General features: G+C 42.3%; 1 protein-coding gene across 2 annotated transcripts in view; it reads left to right on the top strand.

Moving 5' to 3' along the window:
- The window catches only part of THSD4 (thrombospondin type 1 domain containing 4), a 234,363-nt gene that overhangs the window by 127,548 nt on the left and 80,259 nt on the right, over positions 1-26,556 (top strand). Inside the window, exon 1 of one of the 2 annotated variants that reach the window (XM_088520208.1) lies at positions 5,024-5,144. The exons of the other annotated variant lie outside the window; for it this stretch is intronic. Coding sequence (XP_088376334.1) covers positions 5,073-5,144 — 72 coding nt within the window. The 5' untranslated portion in view covers positions 5,024-5,072. Of the gene's footprint in view, positions 1-5,023; positions 5,145-26,556 lie in introns of those variants that run through there. 2 annotated transcript variants of the gene reach the window in all.

Here is a 26,556-nt window from a genome sequence, read left to right as displayed (position 1 = left end):
AGAATTATCCCTTTAAATGTTTTTTTTTTTTCCAGCAAACAATGTAAGTGGACAAGAAATTACTTAGCAACTTTGTCTATAAAGAAAGGTTTTGAGCTGAAATAAACATATTAAGATTTTGAAACTCAGAAAAAAAATAGTGTCTGAAGTACTTAGGTTGATTTAAAACTTCAAGAAAAGATACGAGGATGCACCAAAATCCATCTGCAGCTCTGGGTCTTCTTTCTACTAAGGTGCTTAGTATGTGGGATTCATTCTAGTAAAGCTCTGCATGCGAAACTTCCAGGCTGTAATAAACACCTCGTATTTGGACTTGATAGGGACTTTTTCATTTGTTTGTTTTTAATGGCATATGTAAAAGTTCAAATATTTCTTTTCCGTATGTTCTCATAATCTGGTTTTTATTTGTTCTTGGTCAAGGACAGCTATAGATACTGATGAGAGGCCGGTTCAATAGAAGCATGAGGGCTTTTCCAGGACTTCAGTAACAAGGAGGAATATTTTAGCTGGAAGTGGTGCGTGTGGTAGGGAACCCTCCGCTCCATTCCCGCTCCAGGGCAATGCCCAAAGCCGCGAGGTGGATGGAGGAGCCGGCTGGAGGACCAGGCAGCCTGGCCGGCGGCGGGGAGCTTCCGCGTGCCGGGAGAGGCGGCTTGTGCCTGCGTCCCCCTCCGGCCCGGCCGTGCTGCGGGCCGAGCTCCCCGCCGGCGCAGAGAGGCACGTGCGGCGGCAAGAGGCTTGCCCCCTATTTCAAGTCTTCAAGTAAACAGAAACGTATTGTTATCAAGAAACTCCAGGCCTCATACAGGAAATTTTGAGTGAATTTTTATGTTCATTGTCGGTATTTCAGACTAAAGGATAGTAGTCATTTATTCTGCCCCCGGAATATCTAAATAATGAGCTCAGAGGCTAATACTTCCTGGAAACAATGAAATGGGAGAATTATTGGAAATGCCGATCTGACACTTTTAAATATGGCAGCCATCTTACCACATAAATCTATCAAGTATATATAACTTTTCTGTCTGAAACTAGAGTTCGTTCTTTCTTGTAAGTAGCCAATAGATCACCAACTGAAAAAGATGCACATTTAAGTAAAATGGAAACAATGCAAAGTAGACTTTGCACTTGATTTTTCTCTTGCCTTCATCCACCTCTTGTGTAATTTACACTTCTCTTATTGTATGTTTGGGTGTTTTCCCCCACTTTACTCTTTTGCCTCTGATATGCTAGTTTCTTACCTATAACATTTAAATAAGGAAATTTAAAAAATTAAATATTAATATTTTTATAAATATATATATTTATAAAAATTTATATATTATTATATATTATAAATATTAATATTTTAAATATTTTAAAATAAAATACTAGAAGAACTTGTAGTGTCTACGTTGATTAGCATTCCAAACACTTCTTTGGGAGTTAGGTGAAATTACAAATCTGTAAAAACCTGTCATGCTCTCATGTTGCACAATAAAATAGCAGAAGTTGTAAGCCAGTAATTACTTGATATTTCCTTGCTTTCAAGATCTGTGTGATACCCAGATTAGAAGCAGATTATGCTCTCCATAGCTGTGCCTGATTTGACCTTTCCAGCAAAGCTCTTTGTCTCTGATTCAAGGACTCTGGTTCAAGGACTTTAAAAAATGTTTATTTTCAGTATTGAAGTGCAGATTGTCATATTGCAAAGTATAAATGAACTTCTGTCATGCTTTGCAGTATCTTGAAGTTTTGAAAAACAACAAATTGCAAGAGAGGAAGATCATTTTATTTCACCTTCTCATGTCATGACTTTTTCAATTCACCTTTTTAAATTAATGTGGGCATCCACGAGCCCTAGAAGTCCACTTCAAAAGAATGAGAGCTGTGATTGCAAATAATGTCGTTCCCAAAGCCCGTGCGGTTCAGCAGGCTGACCAGTTGTGAAGCCAAGTGTGGTAATGCTGGGTGTGTGTCAGGCCCTCCTCTTTCAAAGCCCCGAGAAGATTCATTCCCCATTAATTGCAAGGGGGCTTGATGTTGCTGAGAAGCTTTGCAGAGTTACTGAAGAATCTGCGGGATTGGGCACTGAACTTGCAGGAACAGGATAACAGAGCCACCCCTCCTTAAAATTTAAGGCTTTGGCACTGCATTTTGCTTTACAGCAGATGGGTCAGCGGGGTGGATGGGTGGGGTGGCCGACGGCTGACGTGACATCCAGCTGCTGTTCCCGTGACATCCAGCTGCTGGCGGCCGTTCCCGCGGGCGCCGGCCAGCCTGGCCGTGAGGCCGTTCGTGCCCCTGCTCCGCTGTGCGGCCGCTCCGTGGGGCTGCGCGTGCGGGAAGGGCTGGAGCCACCGCCCGAGGGGTCATGGCTCCTCCCAAGGCTCCCTCCCTCCTTTACCCCTCCTGTCCCTCTGTCACCTTCTCTCTCCTGTCCCCCCAGCTTTGCCCTGTCCTCTGCCTCCCTCCCTCACCCCTTCCCGCCCTTGTCCCCCACCTCTCGTCCCCTTCCCACGCTCTGTTTCCCCCTTTCCAGAAGTGAAAGAGCCATCTTGTCACAAACTCCCAGGCACAGAGATGTCCTAACAAAAACTGTCAGTTCTGAGGCAGCCCCAGGACCTCCTGTTGCAGGAGATTCCTCTGAATCCCTCCCAAGAGGGAGCGTCCTGACCTACCCCTCTTGGGCGTCCATTGCTAAGTAGACTCCTTGTTGCTCTCCCTTTCCTGATGTTTTCAGACACGGACTTGCAACCCAACCTTTGCTTTTCTGGTTCCCAGCATAAAACCTCTATGAAAAAAAGGTAGGAAAGCTAGTGTGCAAAATGAAACTATTGCAGAAAGAAGAAATTTTCATGGCTCAGAAGATGAGAATTGGGATAAGGTCCAAGCAAGAATCCTGATTTGTAGTGTTCAAAACACTTAGAAAACACGTTTTACTCCTTTTGCAGTAGGTTCTTTAAGTCTGATATTCAGTGAACAGGTTTTTGCTTCTAAAAATGTTTCTTGGAGGAGGGTGGTTTAAGAGAAGGATACTCAGAAATATGAAGTATTTGGGGGTCTAAGTGTTTTCAATCATTTGTGATATAAAGGATCTAATGTAATGGCAGTCTTAGCCTCTCCACCCTAGCTAGGGTCCATGCACATTTCATTTCTAGCTAATATGTGGCTTGGGAGTAAGCGATAACTGAAGATAAAATTGCTTTGGGCCAAATTCTGCTGTCTTTAATTGAGCAAAATTCCGATTGACGTCAGTGGCAGTTTTACTCAATTAAAGACAGCAGAATTTGGACTTTTATCAGCAAGAAGAATGCTGCTATTCTGTCCCCCTTTGGTAGTCTGGCTGTACCTAATTAGATTCTGCAAGCTTCCTAATACATAAAAGTATGCTTTTGTCATGGGTGCACTTGCTTTAATATTAAAGAAGGAAAGGAAAAAATACCTGAATCTTTCACTTTTTAGTGACAGAAGAAAAGGCTGGTTAATGAAATTAGTCTAAAAACAGGATGAAGAGTCTGATGTATGCAGATGTGCATACAAAACGTGCAAAATCACAAAATAGAAAACAAATACACAGTAACGGTGGGGCTGTTTTGCCCGAATTCTTTTTGATTTGACGCCTCCTAAAATTTTGAGGTGTTTTGAAGTATCTATATTTGGGGTTAATGTGGTTTACTGCTTTGACGTGGGAGATTAGGTTATTCTTGGATCATATTTTTGAGCTTTCCCCTGCAACCAAAAGGGGAAGAAATATGTATTTACATGAATGATGAGGATCTAATGCGATTTTTTTTGACTTCAGGAGTTGGGACTTTAAGAAAAACATAATGTCTCGCATTCCTGTGATAAAGTACTTAAGTTGGCAATAGTGAAGTTAGAAGAAATTAAAAGGTAAAATGAGAAAGGGAAGGAAAGGGAATGCAGGACTCAGAGGGGTCCATAGATGTTACGAAGCAGTTGTTTTCTGGTGAATACGATGTGCATAAATCTTCTGGGGTTCAAAATTTTTTTTCTGTTCATATTTGTATGTTAGTTTCACAGGAGAAAGGGCCTTGTGTGGAGATGGCAGCCAGGCATAGGGAGCGAAAGGGAAGCCCCCCGGCTTCTCCAGCTCAGAGAAGTTTATCTTTTATTTGCTTTCCTTCCTGGGAGAAACATTTTGTTTCTCCTGGGAGAGAACACTGAGTGGTCTGCAGGGCTGATGGAGTAATTCAGATTTGTACTGTGCTGCCAGTGTTGCTTTACTCTTTACTTGAAAATAGGACTTACTCCTCCTAAGTCAGCAACTTGAATTTTGAAGGCCTGCAGCCTTGATTTCTAGTCAAAACAGTTTGTCACCTGATGTGTAGGGCTGTTGTAAATCAAAATTATTTTAGCTGAAGATGCCGCTCAGGGTGAGGGCCATGTCAGGAAGCGGCCGTGTCGGGGAAGACCGGCACAGCCCTGGGTGCCGGGAGGAGAATCCCACCCGGCCAGCAGGATTGGGCTGTGCACGTTGCAGGATTGCGCTAGTGCAGGACTGCCTGTAAAATCAGAGGCTGTTTCCTGCTTGGAATTTCCTGGTTTTGTTTATTATAAGCTCCTTTATTAAAAGGAGGTGCTGTGCCTTTAAGTAGCACATGCTGTCTAACCATCACCAGGCATCTCTCGCGGGCTGCGCTAGCCTGTTTCTCCAATCATGCCTGCCTAAGTCAATACGGCACTGCCAAACCTCCTCGTGCATTAAAGGTTACCTTTTAGCTCGTTCCATGAATCAGAGCAGATGCATAACTTGGCAGTGACCATTTCTGTCCCTCCCCTTCTTCGCTTCCTCCTGACTGCAGCCCCCCAGCTCTCCGCGGGCTGAGCCCCCTCCCCCAGCGGGGAGAAGTCATTACAGGAGGAGATCAACTTACCAGTTGTCTCCAGAGCAGAGGCGAGAGCAGCAAAGCTCCTGCTAGTACAGTGAGTGAGCCGGAGAGGGGACGGGAGGAGGAGAGCGCTACCTGGAAGAGCTCAGGGTTGTCATACTGAGGCACAAGTGCATCTGCTAGCTGCTAGGACTTGGCAGAGGGCTTTCTCCTGCAGGGTAGCTCTGACTTCGGGTAATAATGTTTGTCAGCTACCTGGTACTAACGTTGCTCTACTCTCAGACAGCAGTGTTAGCAAGACCTGGGGGAGAGGTAAGCAAAGTATGTCTGTCAAAAACTGTCCTCTTGTCAGAGGGAAATTTTCTTCCTGTCTCTTAGGAGGGGACGTGAGGGGTTTCTGTGGGCGAGCGCTTCAGGCTGGCTTTGTCTGCCTCGTGTGCGGAGGGCTCTCCGCTTCTGCGGGCTCTGCAGGTACTGCAGAAGCTGTGTATCGGGAAGGTAGCTGCCTCGCGGCCGCTCGAGCTCGCTTGTCTGTGCCAGGTGACTGCGGTGTGTGAATATTCCTTTGCTAACATACAGAGAAAGTAGATACTTGTTGCAGCAGTAGCTGGTAGTGCTGTATTCAGATTTTGTAGGAAAAAAACAGTGTGCATAGTGGAAAAAGTTTTTACTTCGGGTGTTTTGGGGGGCGGGGGGCGGGATTTGAGTAGATAGAAACTCCATGTCCTATAACTTAAGAACAACTTTTTTTTTTTTTTCCTGTATATGTATGTATTTTTTAGTATCTGTATTGTTATTTTAGCAGGGCAAACAGAATAGCATCTGTTTTAAAGCATCTGTTTTCACATCATTGAGGGATTTCATGCATTCTTAATATGAAAAATTTAAGTGATGGAATAAAACAGCCCTTTCGGTGCTCTACAAAGTCGCTACTTGATTTATGAAGAGCAGTTTTCCAGATTTCTGTTCTGATCAGGGCAGTTTTTCATCAGGTCCTTGTTTCATACCAAAGCAGAAAATTTCAGCTACTCATTTGTCATTTGGGAAATAATTCATCAAGCATAAGTACTATTTGATACAAAATATTCCAGTTTATGAAGTCTCTGGCAGCAAGCACTCCTGGTACATTTGATACTTGTTCTCCCTCACTCTTTAACTGAAATGTAATGCACATTTATGTATTTCAAAGGAGTATTTGGATAGTTGTATTCCACAATCTGTGTTTTCTGTTTATGAACTGCCTTGCAAAGGAGCTAAGTGGGAAGTAAATCTTCTCAAAATGGTGCTTCTGCTCGAGAGCTTTGTCTTTTGTTAGCTCGGTCATAAGTTGCTACAAGCCTAATAAAGCCGAGAGCAATTGCTTTCCCTGGTAAAAGAAAGTGGAAGTGAACTGAAAAAAAAACATGTCGAGTCCAAAGCTGTGTGGTTAAGGCTCTCTATAACTCATGTGCCTTTACACAGAGTGTATTTTGCTTTCAGTGCTCCAAAAAGAGGGTCTGTAATAGTCATGATTGCAGAAAATGTTCATTTTAATGAAATCTGGTGCTGTCTTTGATCTAATTAAAAGAAAGAAGGAAAAATATCTAGACAGAGGCTCAGGGAACTTAGGGTTGATGGTTACAGTGACTGAAGGCTGATCATTGCCCTCTAGTTGTCGCTGGAGTTTGTAACTTCCAGGTTGATTGTTACTGAGCGTAGAAACTCATGGATGGACTCACCTTATCCAGGCTGAGGGACCTTAAAATGTGCGGTGGCTCGTATGGAAAATATTTCTGTCACCACCTCCTGCACATGCGGTCTTCAGAGATGCATACAAAGAGCAAATCTCCAGCAGCAGCAGCAGCGCTGCCTGACAATTATCCTCGTTAGCAAGAAGAATAAAAGCAGCGCTCTGTTCTTACCTGGAAATGAATTTGTGCAGTAAACGTGCAATGTGGAATGTTTTAGCGCTGTGATCCTCATGCCAAGTACTTTAAACTGTACTGTCCTTGTTAGTTTTCCAGCTAATACCCAGGCAGAATAGGAAAAATGATTTGTTTCTATATCGATGAATCTTAGAGTATAGGTTTTTCTAAGGGTAGTGAGTTTCTCTCTTTTATTATGTTCCTATGGCTGGTTTTGAAAATGAAATAGTAAAAAAATACACTATATCCACTGTCGATACAGTAATTCTTTGTCCTGCCTTGTAAGAGACCACCGGATAATCTTGTGCATTTCCCCGTTCCAGCTGCAGAATCTTGGCTACATAAATATTATTTCTCTAGGAAATTGCTCAATTAGGATTTTTCCTGTGGTGGATAGATGATGAACTAAATGGAGGAAGAATAAATGAGAAGCCATTTTTAAAAGGAACCTGTGTCGTCCTTTTGTGTCCCTTTAAAGTGTTCTGTTTACTTCTGTGAACATTTTGATCTATAGGTATATATTTTTTTAAAGTTCAATTTATGAAACTATCAGTATGTGATAGGTTATGAAGTCAATTCTGCTTGCGCTGGCCAAGACCAGTTTTTTTCTTGTGCCGTGTAGGGAACGAGTGTGATTCTCTTCACCCCTAGCTGGAGGTTTGGCTGGTACCTCCTTGCAGGGTCAGCCTGTATGTTTATGTTGCAAGTGAACTGATGATAAAAATGTATGATATGTGACCATCAACAGAACTTAGCACAGGTTTAAGTGCATGGGACCTGGTTTGTAAGACTTGACCCTGGGTGTTTTTTTTTTTTTTTTTTTCAGTTCTTGGATAGCGTTTGTCTGGATAGACAAATATTTTACCTACTGTAACCTATAAACTTGTTACAGAAGCAAATTTTCCTTTCAGATACATGAATACTATTTATCTTTAAGAATATCCTGATACTAGATATTATTTAGTTTTCTTTAGAAAGCAGTTAACAAAAAGCACAGAATATATCAAACCATATTTCCAAAGATTATTATAATGCATTTTTGTTATAAATGCAATATTTATTTAAGCGCAAGTATGAAATCCTTCTGAGAATTCAGGCATAGAGAGGGTGAATGCATTAAGATCTGCCTCCTAAAGCAAGTAAGGGAGCGGGAGTGACTTTCTATTCTGGCTGTGGCCTCTGTACTTCAGAATATGTCAATTTTGATGGGTGTCTGATGGGCAATACTGGGCAGAGTGGTGTTTCACAGTGTCACGGGTTGCGAAAAGAAATGAGGAAACACAGAGACATGTAGAGAACACTGTTCTTAAGAGCTCCATTTCTAATTAAATGTGACTGCTCTCACTGAAAAAAAAAAAAAAACCCTTGTTGCAAAGGCAGCCAAGATGCAAAGTTGCATTGTGAGCCTACTTGGCCTACCTCCGTCCTGCCACTCGGCTGCAGTTACGATGCCGCTTCATCAGCTACATGGAGGGAGCGCATGGTTTGACCCAATGACACCAGCCTTTTAGCCCTGCCTTTCCGTGAGGCCAGGACATAGGAAAGAAAACATGATTTCTCCCACTGACTTGCTGACAAAATCATTTCTCATTTCTGTACCTGAGTATTCCCATCTGTAAGCCTAGGTTAATAGGGCTTCCCAGATTCTCCGGAGACAGTGGTATGTCACCTTGACTATATTTTCCCATAAAACATCACCCTTAACCCCTCTGTTTATGAAGCATGAGAATGTTCGAGAGCCTTTGTGGACTGGTATCTAAGGAGGGATTGAACCATTTATTTATTTAGCATGCAGAGTAGAAAGTTATTTGGATTTACTCTTAAATTACACTGCTTCGAGTTAGAAAAAGCAGATGGTGATTTACATATGGCAGTAATTGCTGACTTCATCAGCAGAGCATCTGAAAGTGAGACCTAAGGTAGTTAAAAACTAATCCTGTCAAGTAAATACCCCCAGACCAGGCCAAATTATAAGAATATGCTGTGAGTGTTGCTGCTGTGTGCAAGTGCTGCCGCTCAAGATGCCCTGGCGTCCTTGCCTCGCGGCTGATTCCTTTGGGCTGCACTTTGGGCTCAGCTGCAGTAAGAACACAGCCCTGTTCTGCTTTAAAAACTTCCGTGTAAGCTTTGTGTGGTAGCAAGTTTTACATTCAATATAGAAGTCAGCGACACTGTAGCAAAAATGGCTCAAAGTGTGTCTCCTTCCCTCCTTTGTGATTAAGCGGAATGAACACTCTCACTCCCACTTTCTTCCTGAGATTCCTACAGGGCTTTTTGTTCCCCTGTCTGCCTGTCCTCGCCTTTCCAGTGGGAAAGAGGTGCTCCGGATACCTTCCTGACGGTGCTCGGGTCACTGCCCTGCATCCAGAGCCTCCTCACTTTGGCCCGTGGTTTGGAGCTCTGACCATCGGAAAAGACGGAGGCCGCAGCAGCTTGTGCACCCTGCAGCGGGAGCATCCGGCTCTGTCCTGCTAGAGCAAAGCTAGATTCGTTAAGTCCTTACCAAAGAAATGCTTATGTGCAGTTCATTAGGTAATTTGTTTCTTAAACAAGGTTCATAAACCATTTTTTCAGAAAACTGCTCTAGAAACTTGTTGTTTGGGTAACTTGGTCTTGAAGCAGTTCACAAAATTTCTTCATCCTATTTTTGTTATCAGTAGTGTTGATTTACTCTCTTTATATTTTCTTTCCATCTCTTTTTCTTTTTTCAATAATAATTCACTTATAACTGAATGCTCATGATTATGTTGTTAAGAGTGTAATATAAATGGCTTTATTTATTCTGGCATAGTTTATCTTGAATTTCTTGGAATTTTAATATTTGTTCCAAACATGTTAAATGCATAAATGGAGTGATGAATTTAGGAGTCAGGGAGTTTATATTAAGGATATATTGAAACCTATTCCCCCCAAAAAAAAGGAAAGAGGGAAGAATTCTACTAATGCAAAATAAGTTTCTATAATTATTTTAAAAACTGTGCAGTTGGTGTATAAATAGTTCTTCTGTAGAAGACTTCTTTGGTTTTCCTATCTCTTTATGGTAATGTGAAAAGGCTCTGATTTTTAACTGCTCTCATGTGTAATAGGGTACAGGAATGTATTCCAAGACTCATAAAATGTTTAATTAAAAGAATGGAAGTCCTTGTAAACTCCTGGTGGTTGCCTGTATTAAGTATTACTGCTTCTAAAAACATCCCCTGCCACAACCCCCCCAGTCTGAAATTCTCTTGCCGGTTCCGCGCGCCCTGGGCCGTTGCCCGTGTGTCGTGTCCGCAGTTTGCGGGCGCGCAGCGGGTAGCAGAGCTCCCCAGCCTGCACCAGCAGGGCCCTGCGGGCACGAGAGCCGCCCTCGGAGGGGGCTGCGCAGGAACCCAGCGAGCGGCTGCCGCCCGGGGCAGGACGGGGTTTTGCCCCAGGCTCTCGGCTGCTGCGGCGCAGGGGCGGTGCAGGGAGCGATGCAGGGGGCGACGCGGGGAGCTGCGGCCGGGCCGGGGCTGCATCGCTGCCCTTCCCCGCTGCAACATTCCTCAGCCCTGCGAGAGGACAGCAGCGGGGATCAAACATCGCTGCTGCTGCTGCAGGGACCCAGAGGCAGCGGCACAGCAATTAGAGCACTGACAGCAGCTACCTTGCTTCTCTTTAAAGATCCCGTCTAAATGAAGTACATGAAAGTGGAGCATGAGAGCATTAAATTAAAGGTTTGCCTGTCTATGTGATTGCCTGCAGCACTTGAGCTGTTTCTTCATGAGTTACAAGTATTAATTTCCCAGCATGTGGGTTGTGAGGAAGGTTTTATCAGGAGATGGAACTTTCTGACAAATTCCCACTCCCACCTTTTTGGCAGACACAGAAGAGTGAGGTGAATTTGGAGTCAATAAATTAATCCTTGCACTGTAACTGCTTTTTGACAACACCATAGGTTTGGATTCCATTTTTCATGAAATTTCTCCCCAGATTGTTCAGGAGCAGGGTGGAGGCGGAGAACACTTTCATCGTAAAGAGAAAATGCTTTTGTTATTAAAAAAATATATATAAGTTAGATTTTTTTCTTCTTTCATAAATAATTAGAAGCATTTTTAGGACTGTTTTGTGAGAAGATCCTAACTGTAATATATAGTTGGTCACAAGTAAAGGATGATGTAGCAGTAGAAAATTTGTAATTTCAAGACAGTTTTGCTTTCTTACTCCTTCCTTACTCTGTCTTTTTATTTAGTTTAGGTTTTTATTATTATTTAATAATTTCTCATGTTTCTTAGCTTGTTTGTCCTCTATGAAAAATTATGGGCAGAATTAAACATCAGAGCTGTGACACTAGAAACATACAGGCTAGATGACTTACACTATTTTAGTGTAATATTATCAGTATAATATTAAAACAGGTTTGTAAATGCTGCAGGGACAATAAAAATATCTTTGATAAACATTCAGTGTGTGGAGGGTATATCAACATATGTACATGAAGAGAACATTTCAGACACATGCTGGACTCTTACTTGTAAGTACTTGAAAACTGAGATTTATTTTAGTGCTTGAATGAGCAGGTGATAGTAAGGTATTCTAGCCAAGGGCACGAACGGTTTTGATGTCAGCTGTGAGCCCATATCCTCTAGAAAAGCACAAGAGACACAGTAATTACATAAACTGAATATCTTCTTTCTTCATTAAATGGAAGATTATTTGCTGAACTTCCCAGAATTGTGTTACTTAAACCAGTCTGCTGAATTAAGAACAGTGTTTAAAAAACAGTGTTTGTGTATATCTTTTGGTACTGAGTGTGTTGGATGCAAATTTACTTGCTAGTTTGGATGAATTGCAGGAGGAGGAATTGCCACTCTGCATCGCGCGGGCGGCGTGGGACAGCACATGGGCACCTTATTTGTGATGCACCATTGTTAGCTCTACCACAACATCTCATCATCTGGATTTTCTTCAGGTGCTTGAGTGATTCTCTAATATACCAAGTTTAGTTGTTCATGCTAACAAAGCATGTCCCCAGTGATGGTGATGCCTTGGTTATTGGTAATATGATGAGACTCAGAAGAACAGCACATTACCAAAGAAAATAGTAGTTGTCATAAGATATCTCTTCAATTGTTTCATTACAATTCAGGAAATTAGCAAAGAAAAGTGATTAGCAAATCTACTGGCAGACCAGTCTGATAGAGCTAGTGCATCCGGCTGTCATCTCATGGCTCTTGGGGCTTATCTGTGGTAAGGCCAAGTCAGTGGAGACCAGATTGTGTCCTGTCTTTGAATGACCACTACTACTTACGGTCAAGGGAGATCTAGAAATGTTCATAGTCACTACTGCTATCATAATAAATCAGTAGAAATCAATTTCTAGATGCATAACAGTGGATGCAGAGTAATACTTTAGACTAAACTACAAATGAACAATCATAATAACTTATTTTAAAAGAAATTAGACTAGTGGAGTTATTTTTAGGTGTACTAAATCTTCCTTGTCTAATTATGACAATAGACAACTGCTTTAAAGAAATCTTAATCTAAGCAAGAATCAGGACATAAATCTATCAAGTACCCTTCTCATTCCCTGTTTGTCCTCACTCCTCAAAACTACCTAAAGATTATACTATTTATTTAGTTTTAAGGTAAAAATAAGTGCCATTTGATACGTTTTCTTTTCTGTCCATTGTTTTTGCTTCTGTAGATGACACAACAGTCATTTGATTAATTTTAGTTGTGTCATTTTCATTACAGGTGATTCTACTTAAGAAAAAAAAAAAAGTCAAATCCTTAGGTTTTCCCAAAGGCAGTTTTAGAAAAGGAAAATCATTAAGTGACTGGTTGCAAGACAAGATACAGAGTACTGAAAAAGCAGGAGGTGCTTGGGAACACACAGTCTGTTTTTCCATGTTGTCAGAAGTCAGTAGTGTGATGCTGAGAAGTCCATTAGTCCTTGGAAGGAATGGCAGTTGGGGTAGCTCCAGCCATCCTTGCAACTGTTCATTTTAAGAACTGATTGAGAGCAGATGAGATCAAAAGTTAACATCTGCAGCTGTTTTCAGCTGCTAAATCAGCACTCTAGAACTGGAGAAACAGTATGTTAGTGAAGGAGAAACACTTCCCTACTGGCAAGAGCAAATTTCAATGCCTATAGCCCAACAGCACTCTTTCCACTTGGGTTTCGGGACTGGGTTCTTCTTTACTAAGTTGTAGAGAGAGCTGGGAATATCTTGCAAGCAAGTAAAAAATCATGGAGCTTTAAAATCTCCCTTTAAAGGATATTAAATTATTTCTTGGATAGCAGTGAATGTTGCTAGAAAATGTTAATATTTCTGCTTAAAGTCTGAGGGAAATTTCTACTTTATCACAAATGAGTCTGGCAAAAAATCAGAAAGCAAGAAGTGGACACTTGCTGTTGCTTAAAACAGTGTTTCCTTTGAGAAGAGTTGGCCATGGATCTAGAGGAGAGTAAGGAAATGACCTGAAAAGTAATCAACCTTGTGGAAACTATTGGAGACTTCATTAGGGAGACATTACAGGGAAGTAAAAGTAGAAGATCCAAAATTAAGAATGTCAAGGTGAAATCTTGGCTCAGTGGAAGATGATGAAAGCCAGATTTTCGCTGATCTGAGACTGACATAAATTGCTTTTCGCTCTAGGTAACTCATGGTTTTGGAAAGAGATGCCATTAGCCAAATTCTGCCTGCTGTGATTAGATGCAAGTTTCCATGTATGCATTGTACAAATATCTGCACAATAGCGGAATTGTAAATGCATTCGTTGGGAGGATCTGGAAATAAATGTGATATCCTGCAACATAAGAAAGGAAAAAACACATCTGGTGCAGTGAACATTACCACTGATAGATCTAAAAATAATAACTAAATTCTGTGCAAGCCATTTTAAATTTTAGAATGCCAATACTAAAACTGTATCGTAGAGTTCAATCTCGTTTAGTCGTTAGAACTTCAGCATTGTACATTTTTGGTTTTTCATCTGATTTAGAGGTCATGAGGCTGGTGAGCGCGCCGCCCAAGGTCTGTCCTCACCACGTGCATGGTACCTGTGATGCCCTGGGTAGCAGCATCCCTCGTATTCGGCTTGTATGTTTATATCTGTGCCACTGAAAATGAAAATTTGGGGGCTGTAGATATTAGTGACTTGGGAATTGGAATAATAGTTGTATTAATAAAAATACAGTTTCGGTTATAAATAGCCGTTTGTCAAGGGGAAGATGTATAGAAATTGATCGTCTATAGCAGCTGGGCACATGTGTCCTTAACTGCAGGAGTTTAATTGCCCTGAGCTATTGCAAAACAGTAGTAGTCTACCCTAGTAAGTTCTACCTTAAATAAGTTTAGGAGGACTGCAGTGTCCTGCACACTTCAGATGCCTGAGCCAAATGGAGCTAAGCAGAGCGAAAAGAGGAGCCCTCGCTGGCTCCCCTGGTTCCAGGCAAGTCACCTCAGCCCGACCACAGCATTCGCAGGGCTTAGTTTAGCTCTTACAGTGAAGCACTAGAAGAATTAGGCGTTTTAAGTCCTCATAGGCAATGACTAATATTTAATGGACAGGTAGTTTAAGGTTTGGAAGCATTCATGTTGTCCAAAGTATTTGGAGTTGAATCTGGTTCTGCGTGATGCTTGCGCCGGTTTTCGGCTGGCTGCGGAGCCGTGTGGTCTGACTCCATCCTCAGCAAGGAGGAGTAACCACCGCTTCCCCAAGCTCCTCCGGGCCGGGAGGCCTGAGACGGCTCGGAAATTGTTCAAGGGAGGCCACGAGGAAAAGCATGTCCCCGAGGGTCGGGGCGGGAAACGAGTTACTGTGTTTCTACAGCCTCTTTTGTCAGAGTTCGCAGTGAAGCCTGACTCTTATTTAAAGATGCTTGAACATTGCCGAGATCAGCAGTAACTCTGCAAACAACATTTCATTGTGTGCAGGGTTGAAAATGAAACTAATGTGATTGGAGGGAGAATCAAAATCCAGTGTTTCGCTCTGGACATTTAATGAAATCAATCTGACAGAGAGTTCAATTGTGTGCTGGGTGGGTGTTTGGTAAGTAACTCTGCATAGGGGAAAGGCTCTTTCAACCTTACTGCTCCTCTTTTACCAGATTTTAAAGGTTCTTCTATGATAGTGTGGTATGTGTCACACTTGGTGGTTAGCATTAGCTTTCCTATCTTAGGTCTATTTTGTATGTGTGATGAAGTCTGTGTATATGGTTGCAAAGGGCTTGTGAAAGATGAAGCACTCAGACAAAGACAGAAAACAGAAGCAATATTTTCCTGTTGTGTGTTTAAAAAAAATGCAAACATGCAGATATATCCTCGTTATTTGTGGTATTACAGCAGATTTTCTTTAATTCTGTAAAGATAGCAAATTCATCAACAAGTTTGGTCCTTTGCAGTACTATTTCCCTTACCCTTGGAGCAGCATTGCCAGGCTTCTCTTGAATGTACATGCAGTTTACTTAATTCTTCAATTTAGGATTTAAGAGGGGGAAAGAGCTGGTCCTGAGGTTGGGATTGGAGCTGTGCAGTACACAGAGAGAGGCACATACAGACTTGTGTTTAATGAGTGACCTGAACAGAAGATACAGATATTGATGAAATACTGCTTTTAGATTGATGAACCCTGTGTTGGGAACTGGTTTTTAAGTTGGTGTGTGGTCTGGTAGGCCTGATGGAGTTAAACCAGCGCACTAGGTAAACAAATCAACACAATAAATGGAAACTTTTCTTCCCTGGATCTGCATAACTGGAAATGTGCTGAAAGGTAACATGCATAACCTGCTTTGCTTTGAAACCTGAATTTCCTTGTGGTTTTCTGCTTTACCGACCGTCTGTTGGAGACTGGCTCCCTGTGATGGGGCACGGTGGCCCCGCTGCCTGCCCCAGCAGCCCTCCCCTCTGTCAGAGCTCCAGCGTTGCCTCTTGCAGGGTTTCCTGGTTAGTTTGGAAAGGGTAGTTCAAAGCCACAATTCAGGTTAGTAGTTTCATTTGTGATATTATTGCCATATTTTTCGGTCAGATGTTTCCCCTTAGGTCTTCAGAGATGCATTAGGCCCTATGTTTTGTTGTGGGAAAAGAACTTCACTAGTTGTAAGGACTCAGATCCAACCACAGCCATCATGTTTTTGTTGTAGCACATGCATTGTATGTTGTTGATTTTCTGTTGGGCTGTTTAACCCACTTTTAGGCCTTGATTCACCAAAACAGTATCTTACTAGTTAGGATTGTCATTGGTTTCCCCTTTGGAAATGTTTTATATCTTTTATATTGTCGTACGTGCATGGTATGCTTGTGTTTAATGGAGAAATGTGTATCAGTGTTGTAAACATCCTTTTCTTTCTTTTCTTGTGGTACATTGCCTATTCAGTTTTCAGGACAGTTACAGCAGCTAGTAAAGACTCGTGAGCATCAGCAGTGATTTAAAATGAAACAACACATCGTTGACCTTTTGGCACCACTGGCATCGGAGATGTGCCCTTTTCAGCAAAGCACTTCACGTTTTCCATGGAAACGTGGAGACGTTTCCAACCCCAGGCCTATGAGAAGTTCCACCGTGCAATATGCATGTTCTTCTCCCATGGGACCACACTTTTTTGTGAGGGTGATAGGACTTTCTACTCTAAAATATGTAACCATGTTTCTGAGGTGATAAGGCTATATCATTATTGGAAGCTAAGGAGAAATTAACAATGAAATTAAATGAGAGTGCAAGCCTGGTTTTGTAGGGTTTTTCCTATGGATGTATTCTCTATGCAGTGTTTTGAGCCCCAGATGTTCTGTGGTGCATGACATCTTCAGACATGTGGAGTTTATGAAAAATAAATTAGGTCTAGAGTTCCTTATGGTGCAGATACTAGAAGAAGCATTTTTTTGCAGTCAAATAGCACTAAGATTAATAATGAGGACTTTGTTAAGATGGACTTTGTGTTTAAAAATAGCCATCACATCTGTTCTTCTGGTTAAAAAAGAAAAAGGGAAAAAAGATCAGTTTGGATTCCTCCTTCTCAAAGAGAAGAAAAAAATAGCATTTAATCTCAAAGCTACTTTTTTCTTTTTTTAACCAGGAATAAAATTATTTGATCAGAACTTAATATGAAAGAAAGGAATTTTCAGACAAAATAGTAGTTTTTCAAGTGAAGAAGTTACTGTGGGAGTGGTTCCCAGTTGAGATGTAGAGGCTCAGAATACACATGTGATTCTACGAGAAGTTTGGCAGACAGGACTCCCTAGAGCCTGGGCTGTAGTGGGCTTCAGAAATTGTGTTGGACAGACTGTCCAGGGAAGGTTGAGTGCATTTTGGGAAGTCTGTCCTGAAATTTTGCAGTTTCTTTCTGTACAATTTTAGCAACTGGAACATGACATGACATTTCATGTTTAACAGTGCTGTGGAAGATTTAAACTTTATTTTATCAGATAGTGAAGAATTAAGGCCTTTTTTTATTAATTTGAAACTGAAGAAGAGTAATGCAAAGAATATGAAAGCAGGTATGGTGGGAGAGGGTTGGGTGCCGCTGAGCCTGTGCTGAGCATGGGAACAGATGGCAGTGCAAAATCGAAACTCTCGATTTGTAAATACTGCTGTAGATTCAGAAGTGGAGGTCTCACTGTTTTCAATAAGGAAATGGGGGGGATATGAATTAGGTTTTTAGCCCAAGAAACATCTTGAAGATTAATGTGAAACAGGCTGAACTTCTGACCTTTGTGCCTTGAGATTTCTAGGCAGAAGTCTAGTTCCTGGCTGTTGTACAGCACATCTCTCACCTGGGGTAGAGATACTGCTGTTTTGTTATTTAAGGAAAGGACAGCTCTCATAAAGACCATCCGGAAATTACAGAGTGAAAGAAGTTTTTGCAAAGTGTCACTTTAACATACGAGATTTTTGACTTGTTCTCTAAGCCATAACTTCATTGACTAGCTGTGCAACACTGGCTGTGTGACCTGGATAGCAGCAACAATTTACTGAAATGGTCTTAAAAATGTGGTGAGGAAGAGCTAATGTCCATAGGAAAGAATCAACATGCATATTTTTCAGAGTATACTTACAGTTTTTGAACAGTGAGAATTTAGGAGGCAGTGTCCCATGTTCTCACATACTTTCATGCTCTAGTTAAGAATTCTTGTGTTCTGCCTAGCTATAGCTGGGCTTCGTCCATGATCACGAGGAGAACTGGAGTCTCTAGGTGAATGTCTTTGCATGGTTGACCCTACTTTCCTCATCTGTTGAATAGGAGTAGCAATAAATTATTAAAATGTAAAATACAAAAAAAAAAAGTCTGTTTGATGACATCCTGAAAATCACTTCACTTGGCAAGTCATACATGACAGTCACTTCTGTAACATCTCATTCAGCTTGTTCCAAACTACCCTTCATGAGGAATCCTGAGGTGAAGTGGTGGAGACCTAAGCCAAAGGGCGGCATCAAAGTGTCCACAAATGGTCTTAAAATCGCTGGTGTCACTAATCCCCTATTAGATGTAATGAGGCCCCTATTTCTGTTTGAATTGCCTTCATTAACCCAAGTCCTGTGTAACTTGGAGAGGCAGACTTTAAATGTCTTTGTTAACAGAGCAAGAAAGGTTATTAGAGGTTAATCCCTGAAGCATGACATTTTTTTTTATGCAGCTATAAATTTATTTGTGTACATTAGAAATACAAATGGTTTAAAGTTCAGCCCTTGCAGTCTGTCTGGAGCTTAAGTCAATGCACAATCTTGGCAGCTTTCCAGGCAGCGGTTGTGCCAGGCTGCGGAGCTGGTTTCCCCGGAGTGGTGGAGCTGAAGCCATGGGACTCCGCATGCTTTGAGCTGGGGTACTATTGAGTTGGCAGCAGTTGCACTCAGGCTTCACTTGTAAGAAAGTGCTTTAGTGCATCCAAGTTTGCCTTTCAGCAAAAAAAAAAAAAAAAAAAAAAACATAAGACCATAAAACTGTGTCTGTCTTAGAACTGTCGTGGGAACCTGGTAGAAAAAGATCTATTTTTCTTCTGAAGAGTGAGTGCTTTCAGGTTATGCAGAAGGCTGATGTGGTAATATTTGTTTCTCCTTTGACTTGTTTCCTATTGCTGTAAGCTCTGTCCTTTCCAACATGTACTGGTCTGTGTCAAAGTGCAGAACTGAGTTCCTTTGTTGCTTTTAAAGCAGGTGGAAACGTAACCGCCAGGATGTAGGTTATGTAGTTCAGTGCTGCTGCCAAATGGGAAAGGAGAGACATGCTACAAAGGTTTAAATCCACTGTCTGTGTCAAATGGCAAAAATAAATATCTTCTTCCCATCTAAATCTCCCACATCAAATCTGTCCTCACTGTTTTTATATATGGTAAACTCGCATGCTAGGCCATCTGTGGACCATCTGACTGCCCCACTTCCCCTTCCCTGGCCGCCTTAGCGCGGTGTTGGAGGCACGTGCAGCAGTGCCATCCCAACAGGTTCCACACGCGGTTCCTTGCCAAGTGGGAGGCTCAGGAGTGCGTTAGCTTCTGTCTCGAAGCTGAGCGAGAGAATCCCTTCTCTTGCGGTTACTTGAAGATATTAAGGCACAAAACGTAGAGGTTTCTTTTACCAGAAGACAGGTTGGTGTGTGAGGAAGGTATGTATGCATTACACACCTGCATTTTTTTGGAAATAAGTCTCTGCTTCCTGTCACACACTTAGCATCTGTTTATCCCCCTTCGGTATAATTACTTTAGATTTTAATACAAGAATTCAATTTAGATTGGAAAGCGGGAGGTTTTCTCTTCTCTTGAGGCAGAAAGGGCTTGGGGCAGAACAGCCTGGGGTTGAGGGAGACGAGGGGCTACCCTGTGCGCTCCGACCCACCGCAAGGCTTTGCATTTTGCTCTTCCAGTGCTGTGGGCTCTTGGTATTTGGGATGTGGGCTTGCCTGGCCCCTGCAGCCGAGCTGCCTTGGCTCCCACTAGCTCTCCCCCTGCCGAAGCCCAGCCCAGCTTTTGTGCTGCCTGTTTGTTGTCCCCCACAGGGAGAGTCGGCCCGGGGGACGGTCTGGGGAGGAGCACAGCAGGGTGTAAAGACAAAAGTGCTCTTAGAAACCCACACTCAATGAGCCCCGCTGGGGAGGAACAACAGAATAAATGCATTTTTAAAATAGTTTTTAGACATTAATTGCTACAGAGAGATTTAAAATATATAATCTTATTTATTATGCAATAGTACTCTGCCAGTATTACGTAATTACTGGCAGAGTAAAATTGCATGCAATTCTGTGGGAATTATGGGATAACTGAAATACCTGTGTAGCTTATCCATTTCTATCAGTTCATTAGAGTGGTGGAAACTTTCTTTTGGTATGCATGGAGCAAGCGAAGCCCCCACGTCTGCATTCTGCCTGTGCTGGCGGGTGTGGGACTGTGCGGATCCGGGGGCACAAGCTGGATCCGCAGCAATCCGTGTGCATGGGGGAGAGCGTGTGCAGGCGCGTGCAAGCGTGCTGGGAGCCCTGGGGACGCAGAGCTGACAAGTTGCAACAGTGATGTTCTGCCTATAAGGTAGCAGAGTGTTTTGTTTTCTAGGAAATGTTTTTCTGACTGTACATCTTGAAACAAGATAGGTTATTTTCACACTTCTCTAGTGGTGTTATAAGTCATATTGAAGAATGCCAATATCTTGCGGGTTATAATAAGCCATAAAATAAAAGGTAAGAATAACATGACTTACATAGCTCTGAGCAGAACTGCACATCCATGAGGAACAGAGCGCTTAACAAAACTGCACATTCGAGTAAACATTTCCTTGTCCCCCTCTTCCCCACTTTTCCCTACCCCGCAATGATTTTTTTTTTTTTAAGATGTCTTTCTTCTCATGGTTGCTAAGAAAAGAGTTATACTGAAAAACTGTAAATATGCACAGCATGAGTGCCATCTTGGTCACTTAACTCAGTCACACAAACCTGTCTGTGTTTCCTGTCTTGTGTGCTCCACAACCTAAGGTAAGTACTCCAAGATTGTTTTTAAGATGTTTACTTGTATGTTGTGAAGCAATTTACAATTTGCGTGACTAGAATTGCATGCTACTTACAGGCAGCAATGTCTCCTGCTCATGTTCTCCTTAGCTTCTAAAGCCATCTATATTCTAAGCCAAATGCAGCAGTCTTTACCAGGCAAAACTCCTTTCCCTGGCTTCTGTGGCAGTTTTCCCTAAGACTGAAGGATTTGGATCACCAAACTTAGATCATGGAGTTTTCTATAACCTTGGTCTGGATTGCACTGAAGACAGTGGGTATTTGAAGCAAAAAGGAAACATGCTTCTTTCTACAATAATTTCAGGCCTGTTAGTGATGAAGTTAAAAGCATTCCTTCTGAGAATGCCTGGCTTCTGAACGCTGCCAGTGTCTGAGACTGGGGACGCTGGAATTACATTTGGAATTCTTTGTACTCAAGTCCTGCCAAGTTTAAGGAGATACTCTTTAATGAATTAGAGTAAGTATTAGTATGGGCCGTGTTTTTGTCATGTGGTAACAGAATGGGTGTTCTGTGAAAAACAACAGTGTCCTTGCTTTCTCTTGCTTTAAGTTTAAAACAAAGACTTACTTGTACAAATAGCCCATGAACACACAAAGCATGAACAAAGTCCAGGAAATTTTTATTTACCCAGAATGATAAGTATACAAAAAGTCCATCTTACAATTGTTTACTGCTTACAGCTTGTTTCTCCAGTAAAATGCAGTCAGGACTATTCATCCCAGTGTATAAAAACTCAGGTACCTGGCTAAGGATATCAATTTTATTCAATGGGGCAAAAATAACCATTAAATAGTACCAAATCATAATGCTGGTATTTTATACACACTTTTTCCCTGCTGCATCCATGCAAAGTGCAGGGTATGGGAGAAGCAAACCTATAGAGTATGTAGAATCATGAAATTGTTGTGTTTGGAAAAGACCTTTAAGATCATTGAATCCAACCGTAAACCCCTCAACACCATCTCTGCTGGACCATGCCCCTGAGCGCCTCATCTACACGTTCCTTGAACACTGCCAGGGACGGGGACTCCACCACTGCCCTGGGCAGCCTGTTCCAATGCTTGACCACTCTTTCCATGTCAAAATCTTCCTAATGTCCAACCTGAACATCCCCTGGTGCAACTTGAGGCCATTTCCTCTTGTCCTCTCCATAGTTATTGTGGAGAAGAGATCAACCCCTGCCTCACTACACCCCCTTCCAGGTAGTTGTAGAGATCGGTAAGGTCTCCCCTGAGCCTCCTCTTCTCCAGACTAAATAACCCCAGCTCCCTCAGCCACTCCTCATGCGGTCTGTGCTCCAGTCCCTTCCCCAGCTTCATTGCCCTTCTCTGGGCATGCTCCATGAAGAGTAAAAACACAGCAGTGACATCTTCTTAGGTGTGTGGTACCAGAGAACCAGCAAGTTCAATGCTAAACAGGGTGTGAGGCCTGAAATTCATCTTATGAAATCAGTTCCTGTGCTTGCAGGCTGGTTGAACGTGGGTCCGTCGTGAATGTGGCTTGTTGAGATATTAGGGAGGGCCAAGCTGGTGGTCCATAGGAATTGGACATGAGTGTTTGCTTTAGCAGGGGCAGATTATCTGCCCTCTTGGTTGGTGGCTAGATTAGGTACCACCGTAGCAATAATCTGTGGTATTCAGCATAGCCTTGGAGAATGCAAAGGAATGTGAAAACAGAAAGGAGAAAAGTTGATGAGACCTCATGCTGAACCCTGGCATCGTGAAACTCTGCCTCTGGATATAAATCCTGCGGTGTATCCTGTGGCCAAAGCTCGGAGGAAGGGAAGTCTGCCAGGGAGGTCTGGAGCCACACAGGACTGTAGGGAGGGGATGGAAGGGCTGGATCTAAACCCGCATAGTTTATTCAGGCCTGCAGATTTCACAGTCCCTTTTAAACAGTGTACTTCAACCCAAACTCCTTGTTACTGTTAGGCAGACTTTGAAGATTTTTGTGTCAGAACTTCAAAGTGTTGCTAATTTTGCTCTAGGGTAGAGAAGAGAATATTTTGACTCTTTTCTTAATCCTAGCATCAGGTTTCTAACATTCTCTCTGTACTCCTGCTACAAATGACTTTTCTTTATAGTGAGTCTGAGTATGCTTTGTATTCAGAGTAATAGAAATCGTCTGTTAGAAGAGTGATCTTCACATACGGGCAAACGGCCTGTGTCCTGACTTAGCTGAGTTGTAACCTGTATGTAGGGATACTCAATTAGCAGGAAACATCATATGGAGGCTTTTTTGTAGCTCCACATGAAACAGTGCTTACAATCTGCGCTAAGTTCTGGGAAGAGACTCGAAAGGTAGTATTGTAAGCCTATAGTAGGCCAAATTCTGCCATGTTTGTAAAGTGTCCTGGTGCTGCTGTTTGCAAGGCTGAGCTGCTTGTATTGAACTCCCCGAATTTGCTGCTCGTCGGCTGTGGTCGGTGTCACGGAGCGGCAGGGAGCAGCTCCTCCTCCCGGCTCTTCCCGCCCGCTGGTGTCGGGCGGCCCCTGCTCCGGCAGCCCCTTCCCGCCGGCCTCCCGTGCTGGAACCTGCCTGCCTGGCACGGCCGCGTCGGAGCGCGGCGCTCACCAGGGCCTAACGCACCCTCCCGTCACGGGCAAAAACTCTCCTAGGCGAATCCTGCAAAATTATAAAACTTTTAAATCAGGTAGAATTTTCTAATGGGGGGCGGAATATATCACGTTGCAGCTATTATTACTGCGTGGTCTCCTGTGCTTGAAGATATTTTTGAAGAAATTTGAAGATAGTTTTAGAAGAAAAAGTTTCAATTATCAGTTAGTAATCATGGTGTTAACTTTGAGCTGTCTTTATGTAAAACAGAGAGAACATTGAGGTTTATGCAATTAAAACAGTGAAGTCTAGCAAAAAAAAAAAAAAAAAAAAGCCTAAACATATGTCTGTAAAGAGTAGGGAAAACTGGCCAAGCACATGAGTCAATAGAAAGTCAAACATCTACTTTCTGATGAAGGGGGTGGTGTTGGGGAATGGATATTGGCCGTTCAGGAAACAAAAATCAATCTTCCACAATTTTTGGTTGACCAAAAAATAAACAGGACTTGCTATAAGTCTCCAAACAGAGAGGAAAGGGCTTGGAAAATGCTCTCTGTCTGTTAAACCTCAGCCTTAAAGTTCCAGACTCTTATGTAGTCCTGACTGAATTTAGAAATTTAAGATAGATCCTGAATTCAGCAGTCAGCGGAATGGGAGTAGTAAGTGACCTTCTTTGTAGTCCCATACTTTCTTAAGAGTAAAATTGTGTCTGATGTAGTATCAAAATGATAACTCACATAACGTGGTAAATGCATTCTACCTTTTAAACACTAGCACGTACTTTAAATTGTTTTAAAATTATTATAATATGGACAGATGGTTCAGTTACTTAAAATTATCCAAGACTGACAAAGTAAGGGAAGAGTGTGCGTGGGTGGAAGTTTTCCATGCAGAGTCTTTGCTGTAACTCATTTCCCAGCCAGTGGCACCCGGAATGCTGTCCTTCCTGAGGAGGTTTTCCCTAGATTTAGGCAGATGTGCAGTGTGCAGCTGTTGGGAGTTCCTAGAGCAATTCCCGCTTCTCTGTCACTGAGTTCCTATCTGCTGCTTTGCAGAGGTCAGGCATAAATACTTTACAGAGACAACCTCCTATGGCAACCAGTATAAAATTTCTAAAAGGCTGGAAAATTCTTCCATGCTACCTCATGAATAGTAGATAAAGGGTGGCCTTCGTGTGAACTGTTTGTCCTGATTTTTCTTTTCACTCCTGTCTTTCACTGGGGCTAAGATTAAAAGGATTACAGATAACAAAGGCAATTTCTTTAGCAAGCTCTTGAACACTAATGCAGATACCTCTTTTTGTCAGACTTAAGCCACGGAAGCCACTTGCTTCACTTCCTTTTTCATTAAAGTTTCAGTAGATATTAATCTTGCAGTCACAGTAAATGGGATCTGAACTTGTTGGTTAAGCACTTTAATTGCTATAAAGGATTTAACTGCCCAACCAGCTTTACGCTAGCATCATCCTTTAAGCTGTTAGATAGCTATTAGGTGTTGTAGATGGACTCGTTAAGTTCATAACTGTTCTTTTGCAGTCTACCTCAACAACTTTGATACTAGCACAGCCCTAATGTAGGTTTACTGCATTTTTTTTTGAATGCTGCTGTAGCTTTCCGGTAAGTGTTCTGGAAGACCAGGACAGATGCTGAATTCTTTGCCGTTACAAACACAGGTGTTTGCATCGGGTGAGGATACAGCTGATGCAGAGTTTTGCTGAAACTTAAAAAAACAGCCTTCTGCTGATCACATTGCAGAGACATCTATTGGTAATAAGAGCTAAGTAAAATTGCCAGGAATATGTCAAATAGTATTTTTTGGTTTTACTAAGGTTTCAGCAGATAGTCTATTAGGATTTAAAATCTGTTGATGGGTTTTATTTCAAGAATGACTGGTCATATTCATAGAATCATAGAATCATAGAATGCTTAGGGTTGGAAGGGACCTCTAGAGATCATCTAGTCCAACCCCCCTGCATACGCAGGGACACCTAGAGCACGTGGCACAGGACTGCATCCAAGCGGGTTTTGAAGATCTCCAGAGAAGGAGACTCCACAACCTCTCTGGGCAGCCTGTTCCAGTGCTCTGTCACCCTCACTGTTAAGAAATTTTTCCTTAAGTTCCTATGGAATGTTTGATGTTTCAGTTTCCGACCATTTCCTCTAGTCCTATCAGTGGCCACCACTGAAAAGAGACCATCCCCGTCCTCTGCACTCCCTCCCTTGAGGTATTTATATACACTGATGAGATCCCCTCTCAGCCTTCTCTTCTCCAGGCTGAACAGGCCCAGCTCCCTCAGCCTCTCCTCATAGGGCAGATGTTCCAGGCCCCTGATCATCCTTGTGGCCCTGCGCTGGACTCTCTCCAGCAGCTCCACATCCCTCTTGTCCTGTGGAGCCCAGAACTGGACACAGTACTCCAGATGCAGCCTCACCAGGGAAATTCTGCTTCTAAATATTCTGGAATATTCTGCTTCTAAAGTATGGTAGCTTGGCTGTGTGTGGCACGTCAGTTCCACTAACATCGCAAACCGTGCATTAACAGGGATAGATTTATTGTAATCTGTGTTAGTTTATGTGTTTCCTACATATGCCTGCCAAAATGTGTGGATTCCAAAAAAGCATCATAAGCTCAGTAGCGATATTACTAATTTGTGTGCTGTTGTCTAGGAGCTGGGTGTTCAGGAGTTGCCTCCTCTCAGCAGGTTGCTGGTGGAGGTGAATAGCGGACATCCACCCCCCAGCACACCCTGAGAGGGGCTGTGGCCTGGCTGCCGCCCACCACGCAGTGCGCGGCCAGAAGGTTTTTGCAGTCTCCTCTCTATGGTTATGCTTTTGAGAAGTGTCTATCATTATCATTATCATTAGGAAGATTAAGATTTCTCAAAATTACAGAATTATTTAACAAATTTTTATTGAAAACTAGTCTTGCTCTAGGTGTGTTAATGTTCATATTGGTTTTGGTTACCCCTGCAGTAAGTGATCTCTGTTTTGTATCTAAGAGCAAAATCATCTTATGCTAGGAGACAGCTAAAATAGCTACATGAAATAGTATGTGCCTCTTCATGAAGAAAATAACATCGTCTTCTGCAATTCGAAAGCATCCTTGTTAAGTCAGATAGGGAGCATAGAGCTCTGATGGTATTTTCATTATTTACTGTAAATATCTACCATATTCTGCTAGTCTTTAAAGCAATTTACACCAACAAATGATGCATAGTCATAGAAAGAAGGTCAGCCAGCATACACGTGCAGCAACCTGTGTTAGCATTAGGAAATGGATGGTACATTAGGAGAACTGCATTTTAAATGTTCA

Source organism: Tinamus guttatus, unplaced genomic scaffold (genome assembly GCF_059628265.1).
Source record: "Tinamus guttatus ecotype Peru unplaced genomic scaffold, ASM5962826v1 Tinamus_guttatus_pri_ptg000004l, whole genome shotgun sequence".
Lineage (NCBI taxonomy): Eukaryota > Metazoa > Chordata > Aves > Tinamiformes > Tinamidae > Tinamus > Tinamus guttatus.
Note: the sequence above shows the minus strand (reverse complement) of the source record. Positions and strands in the feature narration are given on the sequence as shown.